Raw genomic sequence first — 13,881 nt, 5'->3', positions numbered from 1 at the left:
TGAATAAAAAGTTGCAGCCATTGAATTTAATTTATAATAGAATAGGAATTTTTTTTTTCTTTTTTATTTAACAGTAAAATGTTTGTTGAGAAAAGATTGGCAAAACGATAGGTTTTTTACTTGGAATACTTCAAACTTAAATTATTTTGACCACCACCATGACACGTTCTTCATAAATTGAGAATACGGTTCCTATTTTTTCTTGGCACAATAGGATTTTTTTTAAAAAAATAAATAAATAAAAATTGTCTATAAAGTTTACCTCAAATTTTTTTTTTATTTCAACTAGCAATTGTATGTATGAATTTTAGATGGTAAATATTACTGTGTATAACCCCCAAAAAAAATTTGTCCATCCAAATGTTTTGAGATCCACTGAGAGAGTGAGGATGATAGAGTTTTGAAAATTGTAGTGAAATTAGAGAAGTGATGATTGATGAAGTATATTTTAAAAAGTTGTGTTCGACATATTCAAATTGTAACAATTTGAAAAAGGTTTGTAGAAAAATGTAAAAAAGTGGACATAATAAAGAAAAGATAAAGATAATCTAATTTTTAGTTATGTGTCAAAATATAAAAAAAACCTTTTGCATGAATGAATCATGGCATCGAAATTGAACGAAAATATAAAATAGAAAATAATTGAAACAAAAATAGTTGATAGCATAATATAAAATTTTTGGTTAAGATACATACCTGCTAGGAGGTAGTTGGAGAATTGATGTTTTGTGTTTTTGTTGTGTCTTAGTTGCCTCTGATTCTTGTGGTTGGGTTTTTGTGTATTTAGGGCTGACTCATTGGTTTGTACTCTCTAAGCATAGGTTCGTTTTTGAGCCTGTTTGTTTTATCTTTTTTTAAAATTGATTTTTATAGTGTAATATTTTTTTGCTAAAATTTTTTTAACAAAGAAATTTTCAAGAAAAGTTTCGAATGAAAAATATGTTTGAATATTTTATCTTAAAATGTAATTCTAAGTATTTTATCATTTTGTTATAATTTTTTTTTTATACTAAAATTTTGAAAAAATCTCTAAAAATTAAGCTATTTCAAATAGTTTTTCAAAAACATCATTTTTGAAAGATGTCACTTTGAAAAAATATGTGATTTTTACTATGTATTTTCCAAATCAACCTTCTCCTCCTTCACATGGTGCTACTAGGGCTGATGTTCGTTCACCTGAGATGTTTTAGATCCACCAACACTACGACCCCTACCTCTGCCCCTACCCTTGTCCTTGCCCACTCTCCCTTCTTTGTATTCTTCTGCAACCGCTCTCGCCTAACGGATGTAGTCATGGTAGTATTGTTGTTTCTAAGTCGTTCTATATGTGGTCCATATATGAAAATGTCAAAATCATACACGTATATACACTTAACAAAAGCCCATAAAATCGACAAGACAACATATACCGAAGCAATTTAGATTATATAATTACGAATCAAACATCTCTAAATCAAAGGAATGATACCTTACCTTGTGTTTGGTATTTGAAAAGACTTAAAATTTGATGTTTTTTGGCAACAAAAAAAAAAACCATCAAGAATCACACAATGTAGGAGTTTCGGATTTTCGTGGCGAGAGAGAAATTTTTCAAAAAACCTAATTGTTACAAATTAGGGAAGTTTTCTGACTTCACATTATATATAGGAAGGGTTCAGATTATATATATATATATATATATAAAAGCTGTTTCAAATAAGCTATTTTACATAAATAAGTTGTTTTAAATAAGTTGTTTTGAAAAAGAGATCTTAATAAGCTGTTTTATGCAAAATAAGTTGTTTTGTAAAAAGAGATTGTAATAAGTTGTTTTGCATAAATAAGGTGTTTTGAATAAGTTGTATTAGAAATCGTGGTTGGGCCTAACACAACCCCATAAAACCGGCTTGTGAGGTGAGGATTGCCCCCACTTATAAACAAATTGTTAGACCAACTCCTAACCGATGCGGGACTCTTAACACCCCCCCTCATGCTCAGGATTGCACATCTGAAGCGTGAACATAAATGACGGGTGGCCCGATAACGGAAACCTGATAACAGGTGGCCCAAAGAATTGTGAAGAGGCTCTGATACCATATTAGAAATCGTGGTTGGGCCTAACACAACCTCACAAAACCGACTTGTGAGGTGAGGATTGGCCCCACTTATAAACAAATTGTTAGGCCAACTCCTAACCGATGTAGGACTCTTAACAAGTTGTTTTGAAAAAAGATATCTTAATAAGTTGTTTTGCATAAATAAGGTGTTTTGAATAAGTTGTTTTTTAAAAAGAGATCCTAATAGGCTGTTTTGCATAAATAAGTTGTTTTGAATAAACTGTTTTTTAAAAAGAGATCGTAATAAGTTATTTTGTATAAGATAAGCGTTTTTGAATAAGTTGTTTTAAATTTGGATTTTTTGTTTAAAATTTGGTTTTAAAAATCAATTTTGAAAGAGAAATAATTGGTATTTAATTCGGATATTAAAATAATCCGAATATTTTTTTAAACCAAACCATATCAATTTATAATCCAGTTTTGTAAAAATAACCGGTTATATATGTATAACCATATTCATAACCGGTTTACAATAAAATATGGTAATGGTTATGAATCCAAAACCATATAAGAGATTTATATATGTATATGGTTTTGTAGGTCAAAATATCCGACCATGTACACCCCTAATATGACTAGTCTCATGCTGGTCTGACCTTAAAAAAATTCATAATTATTCTATCGAGAAAGTTTAAAAACTAAAAAGTACAAAATATGATCACACTACTAGATCAAATTCTATTAATAATAATATTTAATTTGAAAGAAAATCATCTCAACACCAAAATAGTTATAAACAATGTGTATTTGTTTTTGTTTTCTTGATTTCCTCCTTATGTCCCACATGCATAAGAAACATCACATGATAGCTAAGAATTTATTGAAAAGTTCTAAGTTGCAATTGAAAATAAATAAATATGTTATTTTTTTAAAGGATAAATTACGTCCAATTTAAAACATAATGAAATCAGCATGTAGGGCAAGAGTGGCTTAGTTGAATACTTGAGTATCATTGTGTCTCCACATGTAAACCAAAAGGGTATAGTGCTAGGGTAGGATCAATGCCCCTTTTATTGCACATATTTGATTACCTTAAAACTTCTTCATCAATCTTCATATTATTTTTTTTCATTCTTCCACCAACTACTATTACTTTTCTTTTCTAAAAAGTAGTTATTATCATCATCGATCTTCATTATAATGATAGAGTATTTTTTTTTTTTTTTTTTTTTTTTTATCAATATTAGACACAAACAAAATTGGGCACATCTAAAAATTTATTTTATCCATCAAGTATATGCTATATAATGTGGGAAATTCTAAGTAGGTTAATGGGAGTTATCCATTTTTTTTGTCAATATTAATAATTCGTTTGTGCCTTTTACATCATTTATTTTTGTATTCATCCTTATGGTAACGTGAATTTGAATCAATAAGCAACATCAAGCATTAGATCTAATTATTATACTTTTAGTGCACCATAGATATGTTGCAATTTGAAAAAGGTTTGTTAATGGTTTTGTACTTTTAAGGACTCTTTGTGACTCGAGCACTGATGATGTCGAAGAAGCATACTTCCTCCATTTTAAGACTGTAATGTTTTAAGCATTTTTATTTTGTTTAAAATCATCAATCTTTTAGATATTTAAGGTATAATTTACCTTTGTTTTCCAATTTTGAAACTGTACCATCAGTATACTTAGATCATTTTTTTTTTATTAAACCTATGGTTAGTGAAGGTTTCCTTGATGGTCACTAGTTCGATTAAAAGATAAGTAAAATTTGATCGAAAATTGTTTCAATTAAGATTTGAACTCGAACAATTTTTTTTAATTGAAACTCATTAACCACTTAAGTTAAATTACTTGTTTTAAGATGACTTAGTTTTATGAGATTTTTGTACTAAAGTATTTGTATAAAAATTTACATTAAAATTAATGATAAATTTAATAACACATTTTGTTCAACTATACATTTTGAATTCTTAATCTAGGCACAAAATCCGTAAAGTACCAAAGATATTGAATGGAGGAGGGAGTATCTAAAAAATTTAGGGAGCATCACAAAAAAATATTCAATATTATCTTATGACATTAATACCTTTGTAAATGTTTGGAAGAACTTATTTCATTAGATGTTTGTTAGTGCAAAATTGGTTTACAAAACAATATTTAGTACAAAAATTCAGTGTGTGTGTGTGCATATACTTTTAATTATTACTTTATAACCAAGCTTAATACTTTTAATTATTACTTTATAATCATGCTTGAATATTGAATTACTATGTTTTTAAAGGGAGGTTTTTTTTTTTTATATGAAAAAGTAATAGTTTTAGCTTGGAGTATTAATTTTGTCAAAAAAAAAAAAGCTTGGAGTATCAATAAAGCAAGCTAAGTGCTTTTTTACTAACTTTACTTTTTAGCATGGTATTCAAGTCACTGTACAAAACCAAATAATTCCTTAGTGCATTGCACATAATGATCATAATGAATTGTTCATAAAGTTATTTGTAATATCTATTAAATAATCCATATTAAACAAGAAAAAAAAGTCTAATTTAACTTCTAAAGTCTGTTTAATAATCTCTTACAAATCTTGCAGTTTCTGCAGCATTAGATCTTGTTCACTAGATGAAGATCGAACGGTTCATGTTCTATGTATTTACTACAATATGATAAAGTTAGAATATAAACCATCTGATATTTATCTAACGGCTGAGATCTTTAAATGCAAATGTGGATTTTCAGCCACAAAGAATCCAAATCCGACGAAAACACCAATATGTTAGATTCCAAATTAGTAAAGAAAAATCCTATATTACAATTTGAAATGAACAAAATTATGGTGAAAATTTCATGTCATAAAAACTTAAACAACAAAATTTTCTAAACACTAATTCATTGCATGTATATATAAAACTTCAAAGCAAACAAACTGTATTTTTCTTCACCAACTATTGAAATATATGGTGTGTTACATTCAATCTCTATACTTCAAAATTCATTTTAATTCCTCTTGTTGTCCTTCTGAAGAGCATTGAATCATCTCTAATATGTTAACAACCTCCGCCATATCGGGACGATTCGACGGTACTTGTGATGCACAAACCAGTCCCAATTTTATCACAGGAGTCACTTCCTCGAGCGAAAATTTACCAATGAGCTTCTCATCAATGCATTGCTCGACTTTTCCATCCCCCAATTCACTCCTCACCATGTCACATAGAACAATAACATCATCCTCCATATATTCCACAGGTCTTTTTCCACTCACAATTTCAAGAACCAATATTCCAAAACCATATATGTCGCATTTTTCGGTTATGTTAACCGTGCGGCAAGCGAATTCAGGAGCCGTGTATCCGAGTGCACTTTGAATTTTGCTGCTCAAAACACAATGGTCTAGCATTGGTAAAAGATTCACCAAACCAAAATCTCCTATTTTAGGTTCATCACAAACATCAATGAAAACATTAGTAGATTTCATATTATAATGGATTATGTCCATTTCATGTAAATAGGCCAACCCTTTTGCAATTCCTAAAATAACCTTGAATCTTGCTCTCCAAGAAAACACAATTTTGCTTTGATCATCATGTAGAAGCTTATGCAAACTTCCTCTAGAAAAGTGCTCATAGATAATAAGCTGAAAAGATGGATTCCAATAATACCCTTCAAGTGCCACAACATTTTGATGCCTAATTTTTCCAAGCTTTTGAACCTCACTCTCAAAATCTTCTTGTGACTTTGTCAAACTTGAACCTATAAGCTTCTTAATTGCAACAAACTTCCGATCGCGAAGGACAACACAATATACAATTCCAAATCCACCGCGACCGATTTCATTACCTTCTTTAAGAAGATCATTTGCCTCATCGGCAAACTCAATAATATCACCATTAAACATCACAAGTTGTCCGCATTTCGGATCTTTTTCAGGCGAAAAACTAAATTCCTCACCACCAGAATGTGAAATTGAAGACCTAACATGAATATTTAAAATAGTAACAGCAACAATACCGACAACAATAGAAATAGCTGCACCGATAGCAATAAAGACCGAAACACTTAGCATTATCTTATGATGATGGTTTTTTAAGGAAGATCTTGAATTGTTGTAATTTGAATTAGGGTTTAAAACAATAGGTTTTGGATGATAAGATTGATCGCACGAGTGATTAACAAGAGAACCACATAATAAAGGATTTCCATGAACAAATGAAGGAGTGATTGTGTTGAAGAATCCACCAATTGGTAATTCACCTTTAAGATTGTTATAGGAAACATTGAATGAGAAAAGATGTGTAAGATTTGTGAGGTTTTTAGGTAATGTTCCAGAGAGTTTATTATATGATAAATCTGCATATTGAAGATTTGTTAGGTCTGCAATTGATGTAGGGATTGAACCAATAAGCTTGTTGTGTGCAAGATTCCTGTTCCATTCCATGAAATTTGCAAACAAAAAAATGAATAAGTTAAAAACAGTGATAGATTCATAAACTAAAGATTTAAATTTTCACATTAATAATGAAATTATAGACTTATTTGAGCTTATCTACATGCATAAACACTTGCAAGACTGTCTTGAAGAGCTTATTGAAATAGCTTATAACATATCCACAAAATGTTTTCAGTATTTTTCAATAAGCTCTCGATTCTACTGGCATAATCACCTATGAGACTGTGTGAGAGTTTATGAAAACAGATTTTTTCCGTAAGTTCTGTAGTCTACTGAGACAAGCACTTGTAAGACTGTATGGAAGAGCATATAAAAACAGCTTATGATATGTCCATAAGTTGTTTTCAGCGTTTTTTCAAAAGCTTTCCAGGATAGCTTATGAAAGCAGCTTATATTATAACTTATATATGAGAACAATTTGACTTTATTTTATCTTTTATTATCGAAATAGCTTATACATAAGCATTTATGAAATATGAAAGTGCCTAAGTTACATATAATAGGGCATGAATGATGTAAACTATGAAGAAGAACTTACAAAGATGTTAGTTCTGAACATTTTCCAATTTGGACTGGAATTCTTCCACCTAAGAAATTCCTTTGTAGCCTCAACTCACTAAGTGAAATTGCTCCTTCTATTTCATAAGGAATGCTTCCATTAAGCTTGTTATCACTTAGATCAAGAGTATACAAAGATTTAAGCTCTCTTATACTCACTGGAATAGAACCCGAAATATTGTTTGCAGAAAAATTCAAAACTTGCAAACTTCTAAGACCACCAATGCCAAATGGAATTTGACCATAAAATCTATTAGAAGAAAGTTTCAATATCTCTAAATTGTTCAATTCACCAATCCAATGTGGAATGCTCCCATTGAAATAATTCCCTTGCAAACTTAGTAATGTGCATGAGGCGAGTCTTTGTATCGACTCTGGAATTACATCAGTAAGAAGATTATCACTGAAATCAATCAACTTCAAAAGCAAACAGTTTCCTATGCTCTCGGGAATCTTACCAATGAAAAAATTCCTCCCTAGCCTTAACTCTCTCAAATCATATAGATTTTGAATTCCTTCCGGAATCTCTCCTTCAAGAAAGTTATTCGAGAGATCAAGCGATTGAAGTTCCTTCAGAAACCACATTCCATAATGTAATTCACCTTTCAGTTGATTAGAAGAAAAGTTCAAACTTGCTAACGAGTAGCATGAACTCAAAGAGTCAGGAATCGTACCCGTGAGATTGTTTTTCGCGAACGATAAAACTCTAAGAGACCAACATTGTTTAAAAAGTTCATCCGGAATTGTTCCAACGAGATTGTTTTCACTCAAATCAACAACTTTTAGATTCCAAAGTGTAATAAGAAGATCATGGTTTATTCTCCCCGTGAAGTTGTTCCGAGAAAGTGAAAGAATTTGAAGGAACTGTAATCTCATAAGGCTTTTACCAATATGTCCTGAAAGAGAGAATCCATCAAGAACAAGAGAAGATACCCTATTTGTTGAAGGATCACATTTAACACCTTCCCAATTGCAAGGACTATAATCATCTTCATTCCAAGAAGAAAGTTTGTTTTTCGGATCTTCTAGACCTGCTTTGAACACAATCAACCCTAGCATATCTTCATTGAAAGGTTGGTTTTGTGAGATCACTTGGAGTGGACCAAAAAGAACAAGAAACAAAGATAGGATGATGAATTGATCTTGCATTGTTAGATTGATGGATAGAATTTAGGAAAGTGTTTAGAAGAGGTTTTCATGAACATTGCTATTTCCATTTTCTTGGACTTGATAGAAAATGTTTGGTGGGTCCAATAAACCAAACTACAACATCAACAACAAACTTTTGTTAGATACAAATATGAGAAAGTTTTAAGTGCAAGAAAAGATAATGAGGGAGGTGGGGGAGGAGACAAAAAGGCGGTACTACCATGTTTTCAATAATGCTTGCAGTTGCGCCACACTTGCGTTGTGATCTTTAATATTGTGGAGGATTAGTCGAAGTGTGGTTAACGTAGTCTTAACTACGTTGACATTGCGTAGAAAAAACTCACATTTATATGCGATAAACAATATTGACTGTTAATCTTGAGATCGAAGATTACCAAATAACAAAATTAGTTTCAAACGATCTTTATCAATGGTTGAGATTGAAAACTATGTGATGTAGTACTAGTTTAGGAATAGTGGCTGCAGAAAGGACACAAAATGGGATTAGAATTAACAAATTAATCTTAATGGATAATATATGACCAAAAAGTGTAGTAAAAACCAAACAAAGGAATAGATTAGACAGGCAACAACCATGTGAGGATAAAGAAAGTAAACAAAGTGAACCAACTTGATTAAACTCACTTTTAACTTTATAAAGTTCAGAATTTCAAAGCAAGAATGAAATTCATTGCACTCACAAAGAGAATCTGAAGTTTTGCAATTATAAGTTTAGATGAGACAATGTATTAGAAGTTAGAAGTATATTGAATAATAAGTTTGTGAATGTGATTTATGATGGAAGATGTAATAGAATTATATAAGAAAATGTGTAACAAAATGAAAGCTTACATCATATGAATCCAAATAGTAGTATTGTCTGTGGCCTGAGTTTTTAGGCTAGTGATATGGTTCCATAACTCTTGTACTTGAAGTTCTTCAACCTATTTGTTTTCTTCTTCTTCTGGTTGTGACAAAGAGAGTAAAGTGAGGAATTTAAAGGTGGAGAGAGAGAGAGAGAGAGAGAGAGTGAGTGTGGGGGTGATGATTGAAGCTTTTTACATTTATGCTTTGGTTATGGCCTATGATGGGAAATGCTATGATGTGCATGAGGTGGCATATGGAGTAGTGTTGAACCAATCTTTTTCTTTTAGACAGTTTTTCAGTGTGATGATGATATTCAAACTCTTTCTTCTATGTATATTAAACAAAGAATATATCATTGTTTATTTTTTTGTCCTCAAAATTATAACAATTTAAGATTGTCAATCAAAATAAATATCAATAGAACCATAATCAAATTTGGAAAATTTTATGGTAGTATAAATAAAGGTGATACTAGTACCCATATGTCTTTATTTTTTCATCTCAATGCTTAAACTGATAAATAAATAAATAATTTTATTCTGTGTAGACATAAACTTACCATTTGTCTCTTATTTGTTTATCATCATCACCCTCTTTCTTTTTATCTCATCTTTCTTTCTCTACTGTGATGCTTATTTTGGGCTTAGCAATAGGAAGGAACTCTATAATGTTGAAAGTGCAGCAGTGGTATACTGGGAACCAAACTTTCATCAAGCATTAGAGTGTAAATCCTAAACTGTTATGTATTGCCCAATAATTCAACTATGTGACTCAATCCCAATATTAGGGATCAATTTTCACTTCCTTCAACATCACTTCCGTCTAAAAAATACATTTATAAACAAAATATGTTATCCTAAAGTAAACTTTCTATAAAAATCTGATCGCTTCACACTTCGTTGCCCCGGTGGATTTTTAGACTACACTTGGTAGCTAGTCAAACTGAGGATCTACCTTGAGGGTGTGACTCTTAACTGTTGATATTGCTTCCGAGTTCGGCTAACTCTTAACTGTTGATATTGCTTCCGAGTTCGGCTATACTGCCTCATGGTCGTACTCGTATTAGCTGGAATAATCACATATTGTGCAAATAGAACATTTGTATTATTAATGAGTTTGAAACTTACAGTGAAGTATCAAGTAATGAGAGTTATATCTGCCTGCTATACTCGTATAGTTTTGTCTTGGTATGCTAGTGTTTTTGTTTATGTTTAACCTATGTCCTAGTGTTGCAGTGAATTAAAATGTACTTTAAATTCGGTTTAAGAATTTGTACTATGCCCCCAGTAACGAATTTGACCTGTCATATATGAATGAAATGTGAAATCGATGACAGAAAAAGGCAGCAAAGACACCCATGCCTGTCTCTTAAAGGCTACTTTCCCCACCCCATCACCAGTTCAAAAGTAAGCATCCAAAACAAACATCAAGTTTTGCACGGTTAGATGCATACTGCCGAACAACTTGTCCGATCTAGAAGTGAACTTCATAAAATATGGAGGGGTTTTCAGTAGCGAGCGCAATGTTAAAAGCTGCACCCCTCTTATTTCAAACTACATTAGGATAAGTGTTAACACATTTTATTCGCATTGGCAGTAAATTTGTCTCATGATTTCCATGTAGTGTGCATGAATCTCCTGGGCATAAAGTATAACAGCATATCAGGTTGTCATACACGGTTAACAACGGCAAAGATTTCTGTTTTTAACTTTCGACAGAAACCAACAGAAATGTTTCAACAAGAGCAGAAGGTGTAACAGAAATGTTTCATCTTATACCACTTTTACTTCCACGAGCAATCGATAAACAAAGCTAATATAAATCCCTTGTTAAACTTAAAAGTAATAACAGATTGTGCCAAAAGAACAAAAACAATATCAAAGGGATTGGTGAATCTAGCAACAGAAATCTAAGTTCATTAACAGAGTCAATGTATACTAAAAAGTTCAAAAAATGAACCCAACTTCTTGCCTTGCATCCCTTAAGCCTCCCTCAAGTACAGCTTTCCCACGACATGAAGGACGGCAACAAAAGCTATGAAGCCAATGCTCATTACAAGAACAACATTAGGTGAGATTTTGAGTCCAGGGGCATCGTCGGTGTAAAATTGAAGCATAGTTCCGGCTGCTCCTCCAGAGGCGCCACCACCTGCTGTTTTCCTTCTCCTCATGCTTGCAGTAGCTGCAGCACTTCCTCTTTGGGGAGCTCCTCCACCTAAAGCCATTTTCTGAAATGAAAATTCATACACTTTTAATACCACAAGACCTAATTCAAATTAACTTCCAATTTACAAAAGTTTCTCATTTAACAAAATCATTATATACTTACATACATTTATACACAACTGATTGTAAATGATTCGAGAATTGTTTAAAGGATACTCGTAAACAATAATAAGATCAAGATTTATACAACAACAACAACAATCAAGTCTTATCCCAGTAAGTAAGGTCGGCCACAAGATCAAATGACAACTATTGTTCAATCATATACCATATGTCTATCCAACCGACAATTTTAAAGACATATTCGACAGCCATTAAAAAAAAACTACATATTTGACCATGATTCTCAATAATATATCTTATCCACAAGAATTTCTAGTATTCCTGAGAATTGCATTCAAAATGACTTCAACACACACACACACATGCAAATGCAATACCTTGTCAAAATCCAAATCATTCAACAGATAAACAATTTAAGCTTCTCATAACAATTTGAAAACAGTAAAATACAATGTAATTCAAATGAAAAAGTTGACACAATCACATAAGCCACAAACAATTCATATCAAGTGTTTTTGGCAGATTCAGACACGGACACCAGACATAAAATAACATAATACAATGTAATCATATATGTAGGCGGAGTCGCGTTCATAAGTATCTGACTCAGTGACACACCTAATCCGAGGAGTATTATTAAGTTCATAAAAATATCATAAACTTCAATCCGATTAAAAATTAGATAATTACAAGCAAAATTGAAGATCTAAAATTCTTAATTGCATGGAATTCGAAATACATAAACAAATCAAAATTATTAATGAGATTAAACAAAATCAGATAATTGAAATAACGAACCTGAATGAGAAATTCTGATTGCAGAGATTCGTAGGAGTTGGTGAATGAAGTTTTAAAACTAATGCGTATAATCGTTTACTTCGTTATAACATTTTTATACAAGATTTTAAATAAGAAACGAAATTTGACTTGTATTTTTGATGTTAGTACACGTAAACACAGCGAATACGAGGCTGCCACGTGTATATGATGTGCATGTTATTGATCAACGGGAATCTGTGAGGAAAGTTGGATTTTTGTAGATTGGGCTTCAAATTATTTGGGCTTTCTAAGGAAAAAAAATGAAAATTGCTTTTCTCACTTCACACAAAGTTAAGAAACACTATGAAATCACAAGTTTAACCCTAAATTTTATCGATAGTTATCTGTCGTCAGTTAAAATCCAGCGGCAGTTAATTTTCGATGAGGTTGAACTTGTCAATATGGACAAACTTTTTAACTTAGCAATTTTTAAGGATTGTCATTGGAAGTTGGGTGTCCGTGATGCAGTTTGGATCAATTATAAGGTAAATAGTCATCCAATCTAAAATTTGAGATACTTATGGTTCGGGTTGGATGACTTCTAAAAAGAATTGATACAATTCAATTATATGTGGTTTAGTTTTGATCAATTTTTCAGATATCCAATTACAATTTTATGAAAAGCAATCTATCAAAATTAATATGATGTAAAATATAACATGTAATATAAAAAAAAATTAACAATTAGAAATTAAAATAATCGATTAGGTTTATAAGATATGAAATAGTAAAACTAGATTAAATTCAATTAATAAGTATTATTAAAAAAAATCAAAAAGCAATATATAATAAATTAATGCAATATATTATACTGATTGTAAAATAAATAAGTATTAATATTTACGTATGCAGTTATGTTTGATTGTTCCAAATTTGATCCCATCTGAGCTGTTGTTACAAAACCACATTCAATATATTTCAATTTTATGTGAGTTCCCTCAAAAAAAAATTATGCGATTTTTCAAATTTTTTTTTTTTTTGGATTGATTTACGGTTTTATTTTGGATCGATTTGGATGTAAGCCCTTAATTGGAGATGCTCTTAGTTATTTTGCATTTTTTTTAAAAGGTTAAAATGAAATATATTATAACCAAAAGTAATAAGATCTTCGAGCACAAGTTCTACCGAAAAGAACTTATTAACCAATCAAAGTTACATCACAACCGAGTTCAAAAAAACAAACAGATGAGTAAACAATCTAATTTATGTCAATTAAATAAGAAATGGGGTTAAGCCTCCAGAAAAAGTTAATTAAAATTGAAAGTAACAAATCTCGATTTCAACCATCTGAATGACTTAAGCTTAACTTTTTGACATAAAGAAAGTAATGCTAAAAGCCACCGAAAAATGTCTATTTCTCTCGTTTCAAATTGTCCAAACCACCGAAAAGTCAAATAATGTTAAAAGCCAACCGAACACTTTTTGAATGGCCCCTAGCCCACCAAATTGCACCAAATGATCATGTAATAATCTGAGTCGTCGTGGAGAAATCTAACCATGATATATCAAGAGGCCAAATTCTACCATAAAAGTCACATTTGACGACCAAATGGTCCCTATCTTTGATGGAGCCACAACATATTGAACAATCTTGATCATTTATATCTATAATATGACGCAAATCCAAATTATCTTTTGTTGGGATGCGGTTAAAATATAATCGCCAAGCAAAAATATTAATTTTTAGGGGAACTTGTTTTAAGCAC

The 13,881-nt window shown here is 31.2% G+C and overlaps 2 protein-coding genes across 3 annotated transcripts; both read right to left on the bottom strand.

Annotated features, from left to right (window-relative positions):
• Positions 1-4,973: 4,973 nt before the first annotated feature.
• Positions 4,974-10,658, bottom strand: LOC11424397 (leucine-rich repeat receptor-like protein kinase PXC2). 2 transcript variants are annotated; one of them, XM_039833374.1, is made up of 5 exons: positions 10,522-10,658; positions 9,054-10,368; positions 8,422-8,681; positions 7,033-8,315; positions 4,974-6,468 (listed from the first exon to the last, which is right to left on the bottom strand). In XM_039833374.1, exons 4-5 carry the CDS (start codon positions 8,199-8,201, stop codon positions 5,037-5,039), a joined length of 2,601 nt encoding a protein of 866 aa, XP_039689308.1. In that variant the 5' UTR covers positions 8,202-8,315; positions 8,422-8,681; positions 9,054-10,368; positions 10,522-10,658; the 3' UTR covers positions 4,974-5,036. The 2 variants fall into 2 exon arrangements, with proteins under 2 accessions (XP_039689308.1, XP_039689309.1); XM_039833375.1 differs by having other exon boundaries at positions 8,597-8,681; positions 9,054-10,658.
• Positions 10,659-10,799: 141 nt separating this feature from the next.
• On the bottom strand, positions 10,800-12,288 carry LOC11419972 (protein transport protein Sec61 subunit beta). Its single transcript, XM_003605237.4, has 2 exons — positions 12,155-12,288; positions 10,800-11,295 (listed from the first exon to the last, which is right to left on the bottom strand). Exon 2 carries the CDS (start codon positions 11,290-11,292, stop codon positions 11,050-11,052), a length of 243 nt encoding a protein of 80 aa, XP_003605285.1. The 5' UTR covers positions 11,293-11,295; positions 12,155-12,288; the 3' UTR covers positions 10,800-11,049.
• Between the last annotated feature and the right edge of the window lie 1,593 nt (positions 12,289-13,881).

This window comes from Medicago truncatula, chromosome 4, assembly GCF_003473485.1.
Source record: "Medicago truncatula cultivar Jemalong A17 chromosome 4, MtrunA17r5.0-ANR, whole genome shotgun sequence".
Classification (NCBI taxonomy): domain Eukaryota; kingdom Viridiplantae; phylum Streptophyta; class Magnoliopsida; order Fabales; family Fabaceae; genus Medicago; species Medicago truncatula.
This window is presented reverse-complemented; position numbering and strand designations above follow the sequence as displayed.

Bases quoted from the DNA above. Each gene is read 5' to 3' on its own strand.
- LOC11424397 (XM_039833375.1), bottom strand. From the start codon at position 8,201: ATGCAAGATCAATTCATCATCCTATCTTTGTTTCTTGTTCTTTTTGGT. The intron at 6,469-7,032 runs GTAAGTTCTTCT...GGAATGGAACAG, and splicing joins TGTTCAGAACTAACATCTTT to GAATCTTGCACACAACAAGC.
- LOC11419972 (XM_003605237.4), bottom strand. From the start codon at position 11,292: ATGGCTTTAGGTGGAGGAGCTCCCCAAAGAGGAAGTGCTGCAGCTACT.